We start from the raw sequence: 22,877 nt of genomic DNA on the forward strand, positions 1-22,877 counted from the left end.
GTGTCACTTCTCACTTTTATGGGTTAAGAAGGTATTTGGAGACAATAAAGAGTAACTACACTGTTATACAGGTAAAAAAGGGTTTAAAAATAGTGAAGCTCATCTGTTCACTCTGAATTATCATGGAGAATTGGCACCACCACACCAAGAAATTAATTATTTTAGCTAGCACTCACTGTCAGAATCTGTTATGCTAGTTAAGTAAATTTTGACTGGCATATTGTGTGTCGCTTATGGCATTTAACAGTGCTGTATGACCCTTGTGGGTTTAGCACTTAGTTATGATTATAATAATAATTAGGGCATTTAAGTTGGTGGTGAATGTGAGTGCCAACTGAAATTAACCAACATATTGTATTAACCATTATCCCTATTTTTTTTTTTTTTTTGTTCTCACAACTAATGGATGCTGGGAAAATAATTTACTAATAATTAAACATTCTCCATTATATATACATTATAATTTTTTTTTATCTAAAGCAGAAATTAATGCTTTGTGATTAGTGTCAAATATATTTTTGTCAAATGTGATATAATGTGTTGCTAGTAAACTGTACTTTATTCAAACTGGTGCATGAATACCCACATCAGTACTGGAATTATCAGTCAGCACTGTAGGACCCTTGTGGGTTTTATGCAGTTTTCAAAGTTTATTCTCTATAAGGATTACAATGCTGAGTTTACAGAAATTTGGTTATTGTTTGGTTTACATGTAGTAAAATTGAGATTACAGAGTGTACCACTAGAACGCTTAGCATGGCTAGGCATTTCGGGCATACTTAGTTTTATTCTTAATTGTAAAATATTACAAATTATGAGGTAAGTTGGTATTATGGCTAAGTGACTAAATACTAGTTTATGAGTTTAGCAATGTGAATGCTTTTGTTTTGGCACAGTATATAGTTTCAGTAGGACCCTTGTGGGTTTTATGCAGTTTTGGCTGTAATACAGTAATAATGCCAGGAGCAAGGGGCTAGTAACCCCTTCTGTATAAATTACGACATTTAAAAAGAAAAAAAACTTTGGTTTCCTCTTTTTGGGGTTACCTGCCTTGGTGGGAGACTGCCGGTGTAGTTGATAAAAAAAATATATTAATAGAATCATAAGGTGGGTGATAGGTGCTGGAAACAGGAATCATGACTGGTGATCCTGCATTACATTTGTGCTTTACAAATTGATAAAGAATAAAACACAGAAATTAATTATCATTTATTTAAGATTATAAAAAAGTGTATTATAATCTTGAACCTCGAAAATCTTGAGGATCTCACCATAACCAAGAAATTGGCCAGAAAATCTGGAGGATACTTTTTGGTTAAAAATTATTGGTCATTATTCAGAACACGACAGAGGCACATACATGCACACACAAAAAACATGATTTTAAACAAAACAGCTAAATGACCCTTGTGGATTTGACAGTTTTGATAATATTTTAAACAAAATGTCACTGTTGACCAAACTGATCCAAAATCTCCCTAAACCTCTTATTATTAATTTTGGCCTGTCAACCTCCCCAATCCAACCATGGGTCTATGGTGACTACAAGAGAACACAGGATTGATAAGTTCCACGAGTTCGACCCGAGGAATTTCTCGTCAATCTTCCTACAATGGGGTGCTTTGATGCCAGTAAAGGCTCTTGATCCAAGGGATTGGAGCTATTTTTCCCCATGGATCAAATCTTATTATCTCCCGTTCCCCGGGCACTGTGACCACCACTGCAGTGCTACATGACCCTGGTGGTTTAGCACTTAGTTTTGATTATAATAATGTAACCACCACTGGTTGAGCACTCTCATGAATATAATAATAATAATAATAATCCTTATAATGTACTATATAAGTAGAATAATCCATTTCAATTTACATACTTCAACCCCATGACAGCAAAATTACACTTCACACAAAACAGCCTACATCTGCTTCCCTGCCCTGCAGCACTCTATGGCCCTTGTGGTTTAGCGCTTCTTTTTGATTATAATAATAATAATAATAATACAGTTCTGTTGGCATGTAGCTACCAAACTATCAGCACAAGCTCACTTGGTAAGTCAGAGCTTTAAAGAGAACTATGAGGTACCTTGATTGTGATGGTCTTCGTCTCCAAGTACTCGGCTAAACCTTCTTCACCCCTGAAACAAATGTTAAATTTTTACTGTAAAAACTTTAATATAAATGTTTTGCTCACATCTCTATGAATGAGAAATATTATAAAAGTGAAGACAAACCATCCCATACAAATTTTGTGAATAATCTTCATTAATGTATGCCAGCGTAATTTTAGGCAGGTCCAACACAATAGCTTCAATCTTCCTCTATTACTGTTGTGCCCTCATTATCCCACACTTAGGTCTGTAATTTTTCTCTTCTTATTTTGAATACTCCTTGGTTTACAGGTCTTGCATATTCATTAATGTACTATTATACTAGTATTATTGAATACTGCCTTTAGTTCAGTTCTTGCATTAAGTTCATATTATGTACAGTATTACTTTACTAGTGTACAGTATTCCCCCATATTCGTGGGGGATACGTTTCAAGACCTGCTGTGGATACCTGAAACTGTGGATAGTAGCAAACCCTACATATAAGCATTTTTCACTTACATACCTATGATAGTTTAATTGATAAAGTACACACAATAAGTGGAGAATTAGCACTTTTTCACTGATGGGAAACACTTCATGGCTTCTCTTAGGCTTTGAAGAACTGTCACTATCACTACTTTTGTACTTTGTGGCCTTTATTAAGCAAAATTAAGGCTTACTTTCGGGACATGGTAAACTGCGAATAACTGAAACCTAGGAAACGGAATCCATGGATATGGGGGATTCTATTATATAATCAAACTATCCATCTTTAATTAAACAGGTGAACTTATTTATATACCTTCGTATGACCATATTATATCCCCATCCTCCCCTTTTTCCATTCCTCCTCCTCCTCCTCACCCCTCCCTTTTGCCCTTCCTCTTTTTAGCCTTCGTGATTTCTCCCACAGGCGCGCTAGTTCCTAGGTAGGGGAAAGGACACCGGGGTCCATCCCATTCCGTTGAGGTTTCTTGGCGGTGGCGTAGTTTGCCGTGGAATCTGGATTGCCTAGGGATGTCCCGATCCCTCTCCGGTATCCCGGAGTAGCTTTGGGTGTCTTTTGGGCGACGGGTGTATCTCTGGAAGCCACCTTTCGGATTCCGGGGGTGGTGGCTGAAGGAGGTATGCTTTGTGGCGGATATCCGGCCGCCCTCTCTTTTGTCCACCGAGGTAGCTCGGCAGATGTGAGGTTGCTATCCCAGATTGCTGGTTTACTGGCATGAAGGGTAGGGTATGGCACGGGTTCCATGCTGCATCTGCGCTACTAGCGGTGTCGAGTCCTCTTGGGCGCGGAGGGAGATTTCTGGCCCTTTCATTCCTCCTAGGAACTATCCCTCCCCGGTCCCCCCTTTTTTTTTTTCTTTTTTTTATTTTTATTTTCTTTTCTTCTTTCTTTTTTTTTCTTAAAAACAAAAAGAAAGAAGTAACCTAACCATGGCAGCCCTAGTCCATGAACCTGGTACCCCCGGGCCCCTTCTTGATACCGCACCCCGTTCTGACCCCGCCTCATCTTTGGACCACTCTTCAGACATTCCTCATGCCTCTGTACCTATTGCCGGTGCTGTTTCCTCACCCGCTTCAGGTACTGAGGCCTCGACTGACTCCTTCGATTTATCAGACCTTCGCTCTCCTCTGACTATGCTTCCGGCCTCTCCCTCTACGGTGCGGCAATTTTCAAATCGCCGACCCGTTCCACGTCGGACCAACTCTGGTCCCACGCCTAAACGTCAACGACAATTACCTGCTGATGATACTTCTCCACCTTCACCTTCTCGTTCTTCTCAGAAACGATCGACACGTCCTTCACTACCTTTCCACGCTCAGTTTCAGACTGAACAGTGGACTAAATTCTTCACTTTACGACCAACTTCCTCTACTGCCTATCTTTCTGACCATAGTATTGGCAAGGCACTCCTACGCCATGTTGGTAAAGATATTTCTTTTCATGCTCTTAAGAGCGGTACGCGCATCATTACCGTACAGAATGCTACCCAGGCTCGTGAGCTCTCTCGTCTTTCCCATATAGATACTGTTCCTGTCACCCTTGAAAAACATCATTCCCTCAATTCTTGTAGTGGTACCGTTATTCTGCCCCATACCATAGTTCAACAAAATTTCCAGACATGTGGCACCGACATTCTAGAACAGCTGGAACTCCAAGATCTCCCAATCCTCAAGGTAGACACTTACGTTCTTCCTGCCCGTGGGCGGAGACGATACCCTAGCAATGTGGCTCGTTTAACTTTTGACAGCCGAGAACTCCCATCCTCCGTTTATATAGCAGGACATCGGTTACAAGTTCGAAAGGTGATCCCTACACCACAACAGTGTAGAAATTGCTGGCGATTTGGCCATCCAGCGAAATATTGCAGATCTATCGCCGAATGCCCAGTCTGTGGTGCCGATGACCATTCTAATACGTCTTGCAATCGATCTCCCTCTTGCCTTAACTGTCATGAGGCTCACCCTTCGTACTCTCGCCGTTGTCAGGTCTATTTAAACGAGCGGGAAATCCGTTACCTCAAAGAGACAGAAGGTCTCCCTTATGCCATGGCAGTTTCTCATCTCCGCCTCCAAGGGAGACTCCCACGTGTTTCTTATTCCCGTGTTTCAAAACGTCCCCCCACTTCTGGTATCCCATCTTCTACACCCACCTCTGTGGTTACCTCTCCCATAATCACTCCTGTATCTAATCCTTTTGCTGTCCTCGGCTCAGACGTCCCTACTTCAACGCCTCAGTCTAATCTCGCTTCTTCGAGTTCTCTCTTACAAGCCTCAGTATCGACGAGACCTCGTACGACACCTCTTCCCAATCGTCCCTCTACTTCTCAAAAGTCAAAAAAAGGTCCGGTAACACCTCCTACCCATCTTCCACCTCCTCATTTTACCCTCCCTGTCTCTGTCCCTAGTTCTTCCCCTCTCACTGGCTCAGTTACAAGTGCAGAGGTTCACCCTCCTCCTCGTAATGTACCTTCCTCCCCTGTTCCCTCCCAAGTTTCTTCCTCTTCTGCCACCTCCCAGGTTCCTGTCTCTTCTGTCCCCTGCCACGCTTCTCCAGTTCCCTCCACCCTTTCGCCCCCCCCTACCTTGGTACAGTCCAATACAGTTCCAATCTTTACTCATCCTCCCCCTACCATTCCCAATATTGTCTCCCATACGACATCTCTGAATTCCGAAACACTTGAAGCAATCTCTGAATATATTGCAGAGACCAAACCGTCAATGGACACTGATCCACCTTCCGCTCTTTCTCTCTCCTCTGCTCCATCTGCGCAACTCCTTTCTTCACAGCGCACCGTTCCTTCGCTGCTTGAACATTTTCCACTGCCTCCGCATGTGGACTTTTCTAACCCTTCTAGTCCGTAGGAACCCTTACCTGCGGATTTCAAGTATCTTTATCATTGCCAATCATGGCCTTTTTACAGTGGAATATACGCGGCCTCAGGGGTAATCGGGGTGAGCTTCAGATGTTACTCTCCCAGTTTGCCCCTGTTGGTGTTTGCTTACAGGAACCAAAATTACACTCTGCTGTTATTTCTCACATCTCAGGCTATAATTTATTGTATTCTTCAGATCCTTTTCCTGATGGGACCTTTAATGAAAGTGCCCTTCTTCTCCGCACTGATATTCCGTACCATCAGCTATTTATTCATACTTCGCTGCATTACACAGCAGCCCGTATCCACTTACATAGGTGGTATACGCTCTGTTCTTTATATCTCTCTCCTTCTCGGGCATTATCTATTCCGGATTTTGCCTTCCTTGTTTCGTCATTACCGCCACCGATTCTGTTACTTGGTGATTTTAATGCCCACCATTTCCTCTGGGGAGGGTCTCACTGTGATTCCCGTGGAATTCAGTTAGAGGCTTTTCTTGCCACCCACCCCCTCCATGTTTTAAATACAGGTACTCACACCCATTTTGATCCTCGGACTCATACTCTCTCTTGCATCGATCTCTCAGTTTGCTCTTCCTCCGCCGCATTAGACTTTACTTGGTCTGTTCTCCCGGACTTACATGACAGTGATCATTTCCCAATCATTCTTTCTTCCCCTTCATATTCGCCACCTCTTCGCACCCCACGCTGGCAATTTAATCGGGCAAATTGGAACCTTTACTCACACCTGACTGTTTTTAAAGAGGTTCCTTCTTCGTCCTCCATCGATGAGCTTTTACACCTCTTCTCGTCCTCCGTTTTCACCGCAGCTTCTCATTCTATACCCCAAACTTCGGGCAGGCATTCTCAGAAATGCGTGCCTTGGTGGTCTCCTGCTTGTGCTCGTGCAGTACGTTTGAAACGCGCTGCATGGGGCAGGTACCGGTACAATAGAACCACAGAGCGACTCCTTGATTTTAAACAGAAGCGTGCGATCGCTCGCCGTGTCATCCGTGACGCTAAACGCACTTGCTGGCGAGATTATGTCTCCACCATCACCTCTGCTTCCTCTATGAGTGCAGTCTGGAAAAAAGTACGAAAACTGAGTGGTAAATATTCTCCTGACCCGGCTCCTGTTCTGCGAGTTGCCGGTGTTGATATAGCAAACCCACTAGATGTTGCCAATGAAATTGGCAATCATCTGGTCCGTATTTCTCAGGGACTCCATCTATGCCCCTCATTTCTTTCCTCAAAGTCTGCCAGAGAGTTAGCACCCTTGGACTTTTCTTCTCTCAGAGAAGAACAGTATAATGTGCCTTTTACACTTCAAGAACTGGAGGCAACACTCTCAGCTTGTCGATCATCGGCAGCTGGGCCCGACGACATTCATATTCGTATGCTACAACATTTACATCAGTCAGCCCTTGCAGTCTTATTACGCCTTTACAATCTTATTTGGTCACAAGGAGTTCTTCCACAGCTGTGGAAATCCGCCATTGTTCTCCCTTTCCGCAAACCAGGCACTACGGGACATGAAACCTCCCACTATCGTCCCATTGCTCTTACCAGTGCAGTTTGCAAAGTAATGGAACGTCTAGTAAATAGACGTTTAGTGTGGTATTTAGAGACACACAACAGTCTCTCCACTCGTCAATATGGCTTTCGTAAGGGACGTTCTACCATAGACCCCTTACTGCGCTTGGATACATATGTTCGTAATGCCTTTGCGAATAACCACTCAGTTATTGCCATATTTTTTGACCTTGAGAAGGCATATGACACAACTTGGAGGTATAATATTTTAGCCCAAGTCCACTCCTTAGGCCTTCGAGGCAATCTACCATCCTTCCTTAAGAACTTTTTAACTGACAGGCATTTCCGTGTTCGGGTTAATAATGTGCTCTCCCCGGACTTTGTCCAAGCTGAAGGTGTCCCCCAGGGATGTGTTCTGAGCACAACACTTTTTCTCCTTGCTATTAATGATTTGGCCTCTAGTCTTCCATCAAATATTTGGTCATCACTCTATGTTGATGACTTCGCTATTGCCTGTGCAGGCGCTGACTGTCACCTCCTTACAGTTTCTCTCCAGCATGCAGTCGACCGTGTTTCCAATTGGGCCACCACACATGGGTTTAAATTTTCCAGCACTAAAACCCACCAAATCACTTTCACTAGACGCTCTGTCATCTCTGATCATCCTTTGTACCTCTATGGCTCACGTATCCCTGAACGTGATACAGTCAAGTTTCTGGGCCTCCTCTTTGATCGTAGGTTATCCTGGAAACCTCACATTACCTCTCTGAAGGCAACTTGTCACAGCCGGCTGAACCTTCTTAAAACCCTTGCTCATCTTTCGTGGGGAGCTGATCGTCGAACCCTCCTTCACCTACATTCCACCCTTATTTTATCGAAACTTGATTATGGTGACCAGATCTATTCAGCGGCATCTCCTGCTACTCTCTCTAGCCTTAACCCCATTCATCACCAAGGATTACGTTTATGCCTTGGTGCTTTTCGCTCTTCCCCTGTCGAAAGCCTCTATGCAGAAGCGAACGTTCCATCCTTGTCCGATCGCCGTGATGCCCATTGCCTGCGCTACTATGTACGCTCTCATGATCTCCGCAATCCTTCCATTTATAGAATGGTCACTGATATTAGTAGACATTCTTTATTTGTTCGCCGCCCCTGCTTACTCCGTCCCTTCTCTCTTCGCCTTCATTCGCTCTTGTCTTCTCTTCAACTACCACCTTTCTATGTACATGTAGCATCTCACTTTTCCCTACCCCCCTGGGAAGTTCCAGCTGTTCGAGTCTGTTCTTTCTCCCTCCCTTGCTCGAAAGCCCAACTGTCTACGGTCGCTTCCCGCTCTCTTTTTCTTGACCACTTTCACTCTCATTCTCATGCCATTGCTGTGTACACAGATGGCTCTAAGTCTTCTGACGGCGTAGGATTCGCAGCAGTGTTTCCGGACAGCGTCGTACAAGGGCATTTACTATCTTCAGCTAGTATTTTTACTGCTGAATTATATGCCATCCTTACAGCACTTATCCGTATTGCATCTATGCCTGTGTCATCATTTGTGGTTGTCTCAGACTCCCTTAGTGCTTTACAGGCTATACAAAAATTTGATACACCTCACCCCTTAGTCCTCCGTATCCAACTTTGGCTACGCCGCATCTTTACTAAGCATAAAGATATTGTTTTTTGTTGGGTCCCTGGTCATGTTGACGTACAGGGCAATGAACAGGCAGACACTGCTGCGCGGTCAGCAGTACATGACCTACCAGTTTCTTATAGAGGTATTCCATGTACGGACTATTTTGCTGTAATATCTTCCCACCTTCACACCCGTTGGCAACAACGTTGGTCTACTATGCTCGGCAACAAACTTCAGTCTATTAAACCGAGTATAGGTTACTGGCCGTCTTCTTATCACCAGTGTCGAGGTTGGGAGACTACTCTCTCCCGTCTTCGCATTGGCCATACTCGTCTTACTCATGGATATCTCATGGAGAGGCGTCTTGCTCCTCTCTGTGAGAATTGCCAAGCTCCATTATCAGTCAGCCACATTCTGTTGGACTGCCCACTTTATCAACGAGCACGCAGAATTTACCTCTGTCGTCGTCTTCGCCCCGCTGCTCTCTCTTTACCTTCCCTTCTCGCTGATGGACCCACCTTTCATCCGGACTCTCTTATTGACTTTTTGACAACGACTGACTTACTTCACAAATTCTGATACTTTCAGCCCTTTCTACTTGTATCTCTTGCTACCCTCTACCCCCGTACTATCCCCTGCCCCGCTGTTTTCTGTAACCTGCTGATCATCCCCCCTCCCTCCTGCCATCCAATTCCCTTGCTTCCTTCCCTACCCTGCAGCGCTGTATAGCCCTTGTGGCTTAGCGCTTCTTTTTGATTATAATAATAATAATAATAATATATGAAATTTTACACATGGATATCTAATATGTAGCTATGCTATAAGTAAAAGAATGTAAATAATAACAGAGTATACATACAATTCCCGTCCATGACCTGACTGCTTGTAGCCCCCAAACGGTGTCTGAGGAAGACACATATCATAACAGTTCACCCTGAAATAATAACATAAGGTCAATATAGGATATTCTGCCAGTCCATTCCTTCTCATAATCCTACATGTATACATCACTATGATAGTTATGGCCCAATTACTTTCATATAATATTTGCTACACAAGAGTTGAGGCAAAAAAGTTCTGAAAAGGTTGAAATTTGCAAAGTGCAGCAGCGTATGTATTTATGGTCTGTGTGTATGATCATATGTAAAAAAAATTATACAGAGAAAATTCTTATACTAAAAATTTTGTTTGGTATGGTATAACATATAACTTTAAAGCCAATTATAAATATGATGATGAAAGTATTTTCTTTTTGGGGATTTTCTTTCTTTTTTTTTGGGTCACCCTGCCTCGGTGGGAAACGGCCGACTTGTTGAAAAAAACAAAAAAAAAAAACAGTTACTTTCTGGTTAATAATGCCAATTTCCAACAAAGCTTACCAAACAGATCCAGCACGAACAGCTTGAGCAAAGGTCAGAGCCTTGTTTATATCAGTGGTTAAAATTCCAGAAGCCAGGCCATATTCTGTTTTGTTGGACCGATCAATCACCTCATCCATGGTACTGTACTTAAGTATGGCTTGCACTGGACCAAAGATCTATAATTAAATGCAGTCTTCAATTAAACAAATATTACAGTTTTATCCAAGGTTTCATTCACAAATAACAAGAACATTAGTGTAAAAAAGATTCTCTGATGTGGCCTGGTGGATGAAGCTCTCACTTCACATGGCGAGGGTCCGGGTTCGATTTCCAGTGAGGGTAGAAACATTGGGCATGTTTCTTTACACCAGTTGTCTATGTTCCCCATCAGTAAAATGGGAACCTGGGAGTTAGTGGACTGGTGTGGGTCGCATCCTGGGACAAAACTGACCTAATTTGCCTGAAATGCTCTGCATAACAAAGGGCTTGTTATATTGTAGTATGCCACTGATGTCAGTTAGGACTGTATACCTTGTACATGTACTTGTGGAAATGAAGATATTATTATTATATTATAATTAAGGAAAAATGTGTTAAGAGTAAGCTATTTCACAACTGTTGATATGAAACTAACTAAAACTTAATACCTATTACATTATTGAAATCTATGACCGTAAAACACTGGAATAGTATCATTAACATGTGGGTGTGTTAGCAGAGATAGACACACACACATGTGACACACAATACAAATAAGCATACAGAGTATATTATAAAATTCTCTAATAGTAGTTCACCAATACACTATTCACCTTAAGATTTAATGAATGATAAAGATCTCTGAACCTGCAAATATAATACTGAATGCAAAATCCTCAAGTGTGGAATATCAGCACTTACCTCTTCCTTGGCAATAGTCATATCATCTGTCACATTGGAGAAGACGGTAGGTTGGATGAAGTAGCCCTTGTTGCCGAGACGTGAACCACCGCATTCCAGCGTTGCCCCTTCAGATTTACCCTTTTCTATATAACCCAGTATTCGTTCCATCTGTGTCTGGCTCACCTGGAAATACAAGAAACCGACTAAGATTACTAGTCTCCAATACTCTGTCACACTATTTAGTCACAAATTACATCATTACAGTAATACCCCCATATCAAGGACCTGCCCCAGATACCGAAACCACAGATAGCAGCAAACCGTATATATAAGTCCTATACATACCTATTTTTTTTTTTTTTTTTTTTTTTTTTTTTTTTCAACAAGTCGGCCGTCTCCCACCGAGGCAGGGTGACCCAAAAAAGAAAGAAAATCCCCAAAAAGAAAATACTTTCATCATCATTCAACACTTTCACCACACTCGCACATTATCACTGTTTTTGCAGAGGTGCTCAGAATACAACAGTCTAGAAGCATACACATATAAAGATACACAACATATCCCTCCAAACTGCCAATATCCCAAACCCCTCCTTTAAAGTGCAGGCATTGTACTTCCCATTTCCAGGACTCAAGTCCGACTATATGAAAATAACCGGTTTCCCTGAATCCCTTCACTAAATATTACCCTGCTCACACTCCAACAGATCGTCAGGTCCCAAGTACCATTCGTCTCCATTCACTCCTATCTAACACGCTCACGCACGCTTGCTGGAAGTCCAAGCCCCTTACCCACAAAACCTCCTTTACCCCCTCTCTCCAACCCTTTCGAGGACGACCCCTACCCCGCCTTCCTTCCCCTATAGATTTATATGCTTTCCATGTCATTCTACTTTGATCCATTCTCTCTAAATGACCAAACCACCTCAACAACCCCTCTTCTGCCCTCTGACTAATACTTTTATTAACTCCACACCTTCTCCTAATTTCCACACTCCGAATTTTCTGCATAATATTTACACCACACATTGCCCTTAAACAGGACATCTCCACTGCCTCCAACCGTCTCCTCGCTGCTGCATTTACCACCCAAGCTTCACACCCATATAAGAGTGTTGGTACTACTATACTTTCATACATTCCCTTCTTTGCCTCCATAGATAACGTTTTTTGACTCCACATATACCTCAACGCACCACTCACCTTTTTTCCCTCATCAATTCTATGATTAACCTCATCCTTCATAAATCCATCCGCCGACACGTCAACTCCCAAGTATCTGAAAACATTCACTTCTTCCATACTCCTCCTCCCCAATTTGATATCCAATTTTTCTTTATCTAAATCATTTGACACCCTCATCACCTTACTCTTTTCTATGTTCACTTTCAACTTTCTACCTTTACACACATTCCCAAACTCATCCACTAACCTTTGCAATTTTTCTTTAGAATCTCCCATAAGCACAGTATCATCAGCAAAAAGTAACTGTGTCAATTCCCATTTTGAATTTGATTCCCCATAATTTAATCCCACCCCTCTCCCAAACACCCTAGCATTTACTTCCTTAACAACCCCATCTATAAATATATTAAACAACCATGGTGACATTACACATCCCTGTCTAAGACCTACTTTTACCGGGAAATAGTCTCCCTCTCTTCTACACACCCTAACCTGAGCCTCACTATCTTCATAAAAACTCTTTACAGCATTTAATAACTTACCACCTATTCCATATACTTGCAACATCTGCCACATTGCTCCTCTATCCACTCTATCATATGCCTTTTCTAAATCCATAAATGCAATAAAAACTTCCCTACCTTTATCTAAATACTGTTCACATATATGCTTCAATGTAAACACTTGATCTACACATCCCCTACCCACTCTGAAACCTCCTTGCTCATCCGCAATCCTACATTCTGTCTTACCTCTAATTCTTTCAATTATAACCCTACCGTACACTTTTCCTGGTATACTCAGTAAGCTTATTCCTCTATAATTTTTACAGTCTCTTTTGTCCCCTTTCCCTTTATATAAAGGGACTATACATGCTCTCCGCCAATCCCTAGGTACCTTCCCCTCTTTCATACATTTATTGAACAAAAGTACCAACCACTCCAACACTATATCCCCCCCTGCTTTTAACATTTCTGTCATGATCCCATCAGTACCAGCTGCTTTACCCCCTTTCATTTTACGTAATGCCTCACGTACCTCCCCCACACTTACATTCTGCTCTTCTTCACTCCTAAAAGATGGTATACCTCCCTGACCAGTGCATGAAATTACTGCCTCTGTTTCTTCCTTAACATTTAAAAGTTCCTCAAAATATTCTCGCCATCTACCTAATACCTCCATCTCCCCATCTACTAACTCCCCTACTCTGTTTTTAACTGACAAATCCATATTTTCCCTTTGCTTTCTTAACTTGTTTAACTCACTCCAAAATTTTTTCTTATTTTCATTAAAATTTCTTGACAGTGCCTCTCCCACTCTATCATCTGCTCTCCTTTTGCACTCTCTCACCACTCTCTTTACCTTTCTTTTACTCTCCATATATTCTGCTCTTCTTATAACACTTCTGCTTTGTAAAAACCTCTCATAAGCTACCTTTTTCTCTTTTATCACACCCTTTACTTCATCATTCCACCAATCACTCCTCTTTCCTCCTGCACCCACCCTCCTATAACCACAAACTTCTGCCCCACATTCTAATACTGCATTTTTAAAACTATTCCAACCCTCTTCAACCCCCCCATTACTCATCTTTGCACTATCCCACCTTTCTGCCAATAGTCGCTTATATCTCGCCCGAACTTCCTCCTCCCTTAGTTTATACACTTTCACCTCCCTCTTACTTGTTGTTGCCACCTTCCTCTTTTCCCATCTACCTCTTACTCTAACTGTAGCTACAACTAAATAATGATCCGATATATCAGTTGCCCCTCTATAAACATGTACATCCTGGAGCCTACCCATCAACCTTTTATCCACCAATACATAATCTAATAAACTACTTTCATTACGTGCTACATCATACCTTGTATATTTATTTATCCTCTTTTTCATAAAATATGTATTACTTATTACCAAATTTCTTTCTACACATAGCTCAATTAAAGGCTCCCCATTTACATTTACCCCTGGCACCCCAAATTTACCTACTACTCCCTCCATAACATTTTTACCCACTTTAGCATTGAAATCCCCAACCACCATTACTCTCACACTTGATTCAAAACTCCCCACGCATTCACTCAACATTTCCCAAAATCTCTCTCTCTCCTCTACACTTCTCTCTTCTCCAGGTGCATACACGCTTATTATAACCCACTTTTCACATCCAATCTTTATTTTACTCCACATAATCCTTGAATTAATACATTTATAGTCCCTCTTTTCCTGCCATAGCTTATCCTTCAACATTATTGCTACTCCTTCTTTAGCTCTAACTCTATTTGAAACCCCTGACCTAATCCCATTTATTCCTCTCCATTGAAACTCTCCCACCCCCTTCAGCTTTGTTTCACTTAAAGCCAGGACATCCAGCTTCTTTTCATTCATAACATCCACAATCATCTCTTTCTTATCATCTGCACAACATCCACGCACATTCAGACTTCCCACTTTGACAATTTTCTTCTTCTTATTCTTTTTAGTAATCTTTACAGGAAAAGGGGTTACTAGCCCATTGTTCCCGGCATTTTAGTTGACTTTTACAACACGCATGGCTTACGGAGGAAAGATTCTTATTCCACTTCCCCATGGATATAAAAGGAAAATTAATAAGACCAAGAACTATTAAGATAAAATCAAAGAAAACTCAGATGAGTGTGTATGAATAAATGTGTATATGTATGTGTAGTGTGACCTAAGTGTAAGTAGAAGTAGCAAGACATGCCTGTAATCTTGCATATTTATGAGACAGACAAAAGACATCAGCAATCCTACCATCATGTAAAACAATTACAGGCTTTCGTTTTACACTCACTTGGCAGGACGGTAGTACCTCCCTGGGTGGTTGCTGTCTACCAACCTACTAAGTGGAGAAGTATCAGTTTTTCACTGATGGGAAGCACTTCACTGCAACAACACATGCGACTCGTCACCAAAATTATTACGTATACACAGAAGAACTAATGCAACGTACTCATCATTCTAACCCTGTCATTTCTTTTAAACATCTGACTATCATCATTATGGGAAATATTTGACAATGTTAAACACTGCCGTCAGTCTAGCAACACAATGGTTATACTTGTGTAATAATCTAGACTGCTTTCTTCCTGTCAAGCTTTATTCATCTTGTGATAAATTTAGAAAACAATGGGGTTTTATCACCCTCATGACTTACATCATATTTCACTGAGAGTAAAACAAAAAATTTAGCTGTAAAACTAAACAGTCACACACACATTCAAAACTTCTTCCCCAAGCTCTTCAAATTCACTCATCTTATATATTTCCACTCGAATATTTTTCTATGTCATCACAATGCTTGCTGGTCTACCAACTGCTTCTGTTTCTTAATTACAATTGTAATTAATGAATGCATAATTTTTAACTATAGATAATGAAAACATTTTATACATAAATTATGTATAAATCTTAAAATACAGCCCAGATACAGTACTGTATAGAGTACCTGAGGGCCCTGAAGTGTCTTCTCATCAAAGGGATCACCAACGACACGCTCTTGAGCCAGTCGCACGGATCTCTTCACGAAGTCTTCGTAGATGGACTCGTGCACAAAAGTTCTGGAGCCAGCGCAGCAGTTTTGTCCATGGTTGCTAAACACTGCTGAGTGGCACAGCTCAACAGCCTCATCCACTAAGAATGTTTATAATTTTTCTAAATTATTTTTTATATAAAGAAGCTATTGTCTAAAGAACTATATGAACATAATGTATAACAACAGGAAATAATGGGAAAAAACAAGTAGTAAAGGAAAAAAAAACAAGATTTTAAGATCCTCGTGCAAATGTTTAGTTAACAATTAGAGATAATTACATTTCAAATAAAACCAGGGTGAATAATAAAAAAAATAGACCTGTGAATAATATAAATGCATTTTAAATATTTAACATGGTGAGCCAGTTTTAAAATTAGTAGGCCAGTGCACTAACCACTGTACCATCCCTGCATTGTGGCCATGGTGAGGCCTATGCTAACCTTCTCAATATGTATAGCAATATACCTAGTTGCGTACATCTTTATTAAACCAGCATGGTACAGTGGTTAGTGCACTTGCCTGCTTGTTTTAGGACTGGCTTGCCATGGATTCTAATCCTACCCATTTATAATAACTCAACTGTCTACAACTGTATTACACAAATCTTGAGTTTTTGTACAAATTATTTCTTTTAACCAGGACTGCACTCTATAATAAATTTAACTTTGTACCACTGTAATTCTTATGCAACTAACTAGACACTAATCAGCATGCCTAGACAAATAACAAACTTACAGTTGCCACAGTCTTCACACACAACCACTGGACTCTTGCCACCCAACTCCATTGTCAGACGCTTCAGATTCGACAAGCTTGCTGCTTGCATTACCTTACGTCCTACTGCAGTAGAACCAGTGAATGCTACCTGTGTGAACATTACTGCTACATAAAACTGATCAAACTGAACAAACCAAGAATACAACAATTTAATACACAAAGCATAATTAGACACAATCTACAAAAACATTTAAATTTATTCATGAACAAATTTTAAACTTACAAGGATTATAGAATGCCCTACAACTATAGTAGTTCATCACTACAGTAACAGTACTGTACTGTACTTCATCACTACTATAACAGCAACAGCCTGACCAAACAATATAATAAATTTTGCTGTCATATTTTATATTAGATCTACCAGTATTTTCTTTGTTACCGTACCACACTACTTAGATATTTGTTTTTTAGCACACTGGCTGTTTCCCACATTACTACCTCTTTCCTTTCTTCTCCTGAATGCCTCAATTATCCTTACTTCCTCACCCATAAGCAGCTTTCTTACCTTTCACTGTCAAATCATTTCATGTGCAGCTGCTAATTACACCACCTTTCAACTCTTAATTACCACATACCCTTTATACAATCACTTGGCCATAATTCCTAGTCTGGATAACATGACAATGATATGACTTAAACAATTTCTTTACTGCATTGGCATCCACTATCACCATCAGTTACCCATTTCTTTTGATATCCTAAGTGTTTTCTGATCACTTCCACTTGATAAAACCTACCTAGGAGTCTAGTGTAGCACCCATGCCATCAGTTACACTCTAGAGAGGGTGTATTAATGAAGCTATGAGAGGAAGGGGTACACTTCATTACAATCTCTTTCTCTTTTAACCCACAGTGGCAGGACACTGCTCTCCACTGAAAACTTCTCTCGATATATTTTTTTTTTAATCTTTAATAGCTTGTGTAGTGTTATTAATCATGATACTCCTACAATGTAAATTTTTTTTAAATGATCTGGGGATCAATAAATTACTTATCATTTCAACTTATCTTCTCACTGCTCCTTGTAGCTGAAACTTTAACTGACCTCTCCACACATGGCTTGTATCTATCACATTAAGCCTAGAATACATTATGCTACCAAGTGTCAGTGAAGTCTACTCAATTTTTCTAGGTATCTGTGAAGATAACTTACCTTGTCAATATTTAGGTGATTAGCAATAGCATGGCCAGCAACATTTCCCATGCCAGGAACAATGTTGATTACACCAGGAGGGAAGCCAGCCTGTAACAAAATTAATGACTATGTTTTAAATTACGTATCCATATAACTTAACTATAAAAAGTCCTCAATGAGAAGTAACAGTCACTTAATCAGATACTCATTACATTACTGAGTGAAATCTGGAAGGAATCCACTACCCAAGACCCACTTCAGGCACCACTACCAAAACCTCCATCCTTAATTTTCATCTCTACTACCATAGCTTGGTGGCCAAAGTACTTAAGTTGCAATCTGTAAATTCCTAGGTTGAATTCCCAGGCCCAATGAAATGCACCGGCAAATTGTCTTACACCCATTGCCCATGTTTGCCTAGAAGTAAAAATTGGAAATGGGTGTTAATCAACTGTTATGACTCACATCCTGGGAAAAAAATTGCTTTGCAACTGTGTAACATTGCTATGCAAAATAAAAGAGAAATTCCAATCCTACTGGAAGGATTCAAATATAAGATAAAGGTCTTTTATTTTTTTTATTATACAAGATTTTATGCAAGCCATACTAATGCCACACCAAATTTAGAAAAACGTTCCTCGGGGTGCTGCAGTGATCTCAAGAAAACTCATTACATAAATTTTTTATATACTAAAGAATATTTTACAGGTTAATTAATGTTGCACAGAAATACAGTACTTTTGAAAATTTGTATTAAACAAGAAGGATAACTTATGACATACTGGCAAGCTAGATTATTCATAACAAGACAGTACTAACCACAGAATGGCTGGAGCTCTAACCCATGACAAGCAAGTCAACCTCATCTGTTGAGTCAATTGTTTGCAATTGTGTTATCACAGTTTCACAAGTTATACAGTGCTGGTTTGAGAGGTAAGGACTTCAATATTCAAGAGACCAATGTTAGCATGTTAGACTGAAGTGAGAATTTTACCACACTAAAAGTAATAAGTTATGTAAATATAAACACATATGCAGTATAATGTGATCCTTTATTGACAGCGTTTTGCCCACACAGTGGGCTTTTTCAAGTCAGATCTGTTTGTGACTTGAAAAAGCCCACTGTGTGGGTGAAACGTTGTCAATAAAGGATCACATTATACTGCATATGTGTTTATATTTCCAGTGTGTCGGTATTTTATACCATTTATTTCCAATAAGTTATGTAGTCAATGTAGCAGCAGAACTGCAAGTGTATGATTGTCAGTTCAGTCCCCAGTACTCTTTATACAATATGTCAGAATGAAGTGAAGGCAAGTATGAGATCTTTGAAATTCTGTGTGTTATTGGCACATGTTACAAAAAAGAAGTCAGTGAAGCGTGTTAGCCTGACTGAAGGTTTGGAGGTGGGCAAGTATACTATGGCAGCACCTTGAGAGCTGGGTTGGGATGCAGTTGTACAAGTCATAAGCAGGTCTCCTAAAAAAAAAAAAAAAAAAAAAAAAAAAAAAAAAAAAAAAAAAAAAAAAAAAAAAAAACACAAAAAACATAGGCAGCAAATACAGTGGACCCCTGGTTAACGATATTTTTTTCACTCCAGAAGTATGTTCAGGTGCCAGTACTGACCGAATTTGTTCCCATAAGGAATATTGTGAAGTAGATTAGTCCATTTCAGACCCCCAAACATACACGTACAAATGCACTTACATAAATACACTTACATAATTGGTCGCATTCGGAGGTGATCGTTATGCGGGGGTCCACTGTAATAGTGTTTTCTTCTTTATGTAACTCTTCTTTGGTGGAAACTTCAAATGCTAAAAAAAAAATTGTTCTGCAAAATACCACCAAAAAGCTTCACATTTCCAAAGAATTCTTCCTTTGTAAAGTATTTAATAATAGCTAGAATGATGGACTCATCAAAATATTGAGAAAAATAGCAAAAATTTTAATTTTAAAATAGCACATAAATGTACACATCATGTTTCTACATTCAAATTTATTGCCTCTCACCTCTTTAACAAGTGCACCTATATACAGAGAGCTGATGGGAGTGAGCTCTGCTGGTTTGAGAACAATGGTGCAGCCAACAGCAAGTGCAGGTCCCCACTTCCAGGCCAACATCATAACAGGATAATTCCAAGGAATGATCTGTCCAACTACACCTACAGCTTCACGCCGGGTCAGGCACATGTAGCCACCATCTGTTAAACATCCCTTGTGGTGGCTCATTTGACATAGAAAAGTTAGTCAAGTCTTGACATAATTACTACACCATAACAATCAGAAAGCTCTTGATAGCTTTTGTTTATAAACAGTAAAAGCCCCAAAATTCTTCTGATCAGTCAAGAGTAAATTATACTGTTCATCTCATTTTGACTGCCTAATATAGATTCTGGATAAAAACTATTCCCTCACTAAAGGAGGAAACTGGTGAGGAATTTTTTTTTTATTAACACATTGGCCGTTTTCCACCAAGGCAGGGCAAGCAACCCGAAAAAAAAAAAACACTTTCACCACTGTCTTGCCACAGCGCTGGACTCAAGTCCAGCTAAGTGGTTTCTCTGAATCCCTTCATAAATGTTACCCTGCTCACACTCCAACGGCACTTCAAGTCATAAAAGCCATTTGTCTCTACTCGCTCCTATTTAACATGCTTATGCACACTTGTTGGAAGTTCAAGCTCCTTGCATACAAACCCTCCTTTACTGCTTCCCTCCAGCCTTTCCTAGGATGACCACTACCCCACCTTCCTTCCACTACAGATTTATTTGCCCTCCAAGTCATTCTATTTTGTTCCAGCCTTTCTAAATGTCCAAACCACCTCAACAACCTTTCCTCTGCCCTCTGGATAACACTTTTAGAAACAATTGTTGGAACACTTCACATCAAACCCACAATGGATATAAATGGTATAAAATACCAACATGATGGAAAAATAGACACAAATGCAGTATAATACACTCCTTTATTGGCTATGTGTTGCCCACACAATGGGTTTTATTAACCCTTAAACGGTCCAAACAGATCGACATTCAAACTCGTAGTGCTACAAAAGTAGATCTACTTTTTTTACATATTTTCAAATTTTTTTTTTTTTTTATTATCACACTGGCCGATTCCCACCAAGGCAGGGTGGCCCGAAAAAGAAAAACTTTCACCATCATTCACTCCATCACTGTCTTGCCAGAAGGGTGCTTTACACTACAGTTTTTAAACTGCAACATTAACACCCCTCCTTCAGAGTGCAGGCACTGTACTTCCCATCTCCAGGACTCAAGTCCGGATAAAAGTTTTTTTACACGTTTTCAAATGTAAAACAAAAAAGAAGATCTACATTTTTTTACATACTTTCAGATGTTGAAAAAACGTATATATACGTTTGGACCATTTAAGGGTTAAGTCACAAACAGACCTATCTGTGACTTTATAAAGCCCACTGTGGGCAAAATGGTGTCAACAAAGGATCACATTATGCTGCATTCATGTCTATTTTTTCACAAACCCACAAGCTGAAAATAAATCTTTACACTTTCAGTTCATGATGGACCATGTGGTTATAATGGCCAGGATGGAGTGACATGTCACATAAAAGATATATTTCCAATTTGAAGGTTATTTGTGCTCTAAATGATTCCCACCTCTAACAAATCTCTACTGTATACAAGATGGGTTATGTCAGCAGTGTGTGTAGCCACAACTCACCACAAGGGATAGTGTGGCCATGGATCTTGTCACACCAGCCAGCATAATATTGCAGAGTCTTAATACTGTAGTCCAAATCACACAGAGACTCAGTATATGGTTTCCCATTGTCCAGTGTATCCAGGCTTGCCAGGTAGCATTCGTCCCTCCTCATGAGTTCACATAACTTTTATTAAGAAATTAGATATTTTAAGGATGCTCAACAGGTAGGTGATGGATAATAAGATAAATAAAGGGTAATGGTTAAAATATCATGAAATAGTTCTCTTTTCTAGAGGGCTTTGGCATCAGACTATTTTGATATTAGTGGCAATGTAAGTACAGGATGGCTCTGCTTTACAGTGTTTTGCTAATACAGCCTCTCCTCACTTAACAACGGAGTTCCATTCCTAAGACCACATTGGTAAACGAATTCGTCACTAAGTGAGGAGCATAATATAATGGTAGTGGATCTGTGTCAACCATCTTTGATATTGTGTTAGTGTCACTTTTGCACCATTTATAACATTTCTGGTATATTTTTAAATATTTATACAGTAGTGTACTGTATATTGAAATAAAAAGAATAGAGGAAATCAGCTCTAATATACATTATTTAGGTATGTATACTGGTCTTAGAGCCTGTCCTAAGTCCGTGTTGTTGGTAAACGAGTACGTCGCTAAGTGAGGAGAGGCTGTACAGAGGTTTTCAATTATACTCATTCTTCCTATATTCTGACTTCCTACAATAAATATATTCACCACTCACTATAAGCTAAGAACAAAAATATTTTAAGGTAAATAATGCATATACTGTACCCATCAGTTACACAACCCAGGGCAACATGGGTTTAGAACAGGTCGCTCCTGTCTGTCTCAACTATTGGACCACTACGACAAGGTCCTAAATGCACTAGAAGACAAAAAGAATGCAGATGTAATATATACAGACTTTGCAAAAGCCTTCGACAAGTGTGACCATGGCGTAATAGCGCACAAAATGCGTGCTAAAGGAATAACAGGAAAAGTCGGTCGATGGCTCTAATATACATTATTTAGGTATGTATACTGGTCTTAGAGCCTGTCCTAAGTCCGTGTTGTTGGTAAACGAGTACGTCGCTAAGTGAGGAGAGGCTGTACAGAGGTTTTCAATTATACTCATTCTTCCTATATTCTGACTTCCTACAATAAATATATTCACCACTCACTATAAGCTAAGAACAAAAATATTTTAAGGTAAATAATGCATATACTGTACATGCATTTTTTAGGCTTAGCCCTAATGCTCACTTAATATATGATAGTAAATATTTTATCAGGCTTTCATAAAAAAATGCATTTAAAAGTGGAAAAAAAAGGGAGAGGGCCATGTTTCACTTTACAGGAGTAGCCCAGAACCTAACTTACTGTTTGCAAAGACATAAAATAAATAAATAAATAAATAATAAGCAGGGCCCTACAGCATCCTGGAAACTAACCTGCTGTGGCCCGGTGGCTAAAGCTCCTGCCTCACACACGGAGGGCCCGGGTTCGATTCCCGGCGGGTGGAAACATTTCGACACGTTTCCTTACACCTGTTGTCCTGTTCACCTAGCAGCAAATAGGTACCTGGGCGTTAGTCGACTGGTGTGGGTCGCATCCTGGGGGACAAGATTAAGGACCCCAATGG

At 40.2% G+C, this 22,877-nt stretch overlaps 1 protein-coding gene across 4 annotated transcripts in view; it reads right to left on the bottom strand.

The window, feature by feature from the left end:
- Positions 1-1,197: 1,197 nt before the first annotated feature.
- LOC128705651 (aldehyde dehydrogenase, mitochondrial-like) overlaps positions 1,198-22,877 on the bottom strand; it is a 31,067-nt gene continuing 9,387 nt past the window's right edge. For all 4 annotated transcript variants that reach the window (XM_070099233.1, XM_070099234.1, XM_070099235.1 and 1 more), the window contains exons 5-13: positions 21,230-21,395; positions 19,538-19,728; positions 17,543-17,632; positions 16,345-16,474; positions 15,523-15,707; positions 10,887-11,051; positions 10,005-10,162; positions 9,485-9,559; positions 1,198-2,134 (exon numbers count right to left, since the gene is read on the bottom strand). In XM_070099233.1, coding sequence (XP_069955334.1) covers positions 2,062-2,134; positions 9,485-9,559; positions 10,005-10,162; positions 10,887-11,051; positions 15,523-15,707; positions 16,345-16,474; positions 17,543-17,632; positions 19,538-19,728; positions 21,230-21,395 — 1,233 coding nt within the window. In that variant the 3' untranslated portion in view covers positions 1,198-2,061. The remainder of the gene's footprint in view (positions 2,135-9,484; positions 9,560-10,004; positions 10,163-10,886; positions 11,052-15,522; positions 15,708-16,344; positions 16,475-17,542; positions 17,633-19,537; positions 19,729-21,229; positions 21,396-22,877) is intronic.

This window comes from Cherax quadricarinatus, chromosome 66, assembly GCF_038502225.1.
Source record: "Cherax quadricarinatus isolate ZL_2023a chromosome 66, ASM3850222v1, whole genome shotgun sequence".
In the NCBI taxonomy this organism is placed as follows: Eukaryota; Metazoa; Arthropoda; class Malacostraca; order Decapoda; family Parastacidae; genus Cherax; species Cherax quadricarinatus.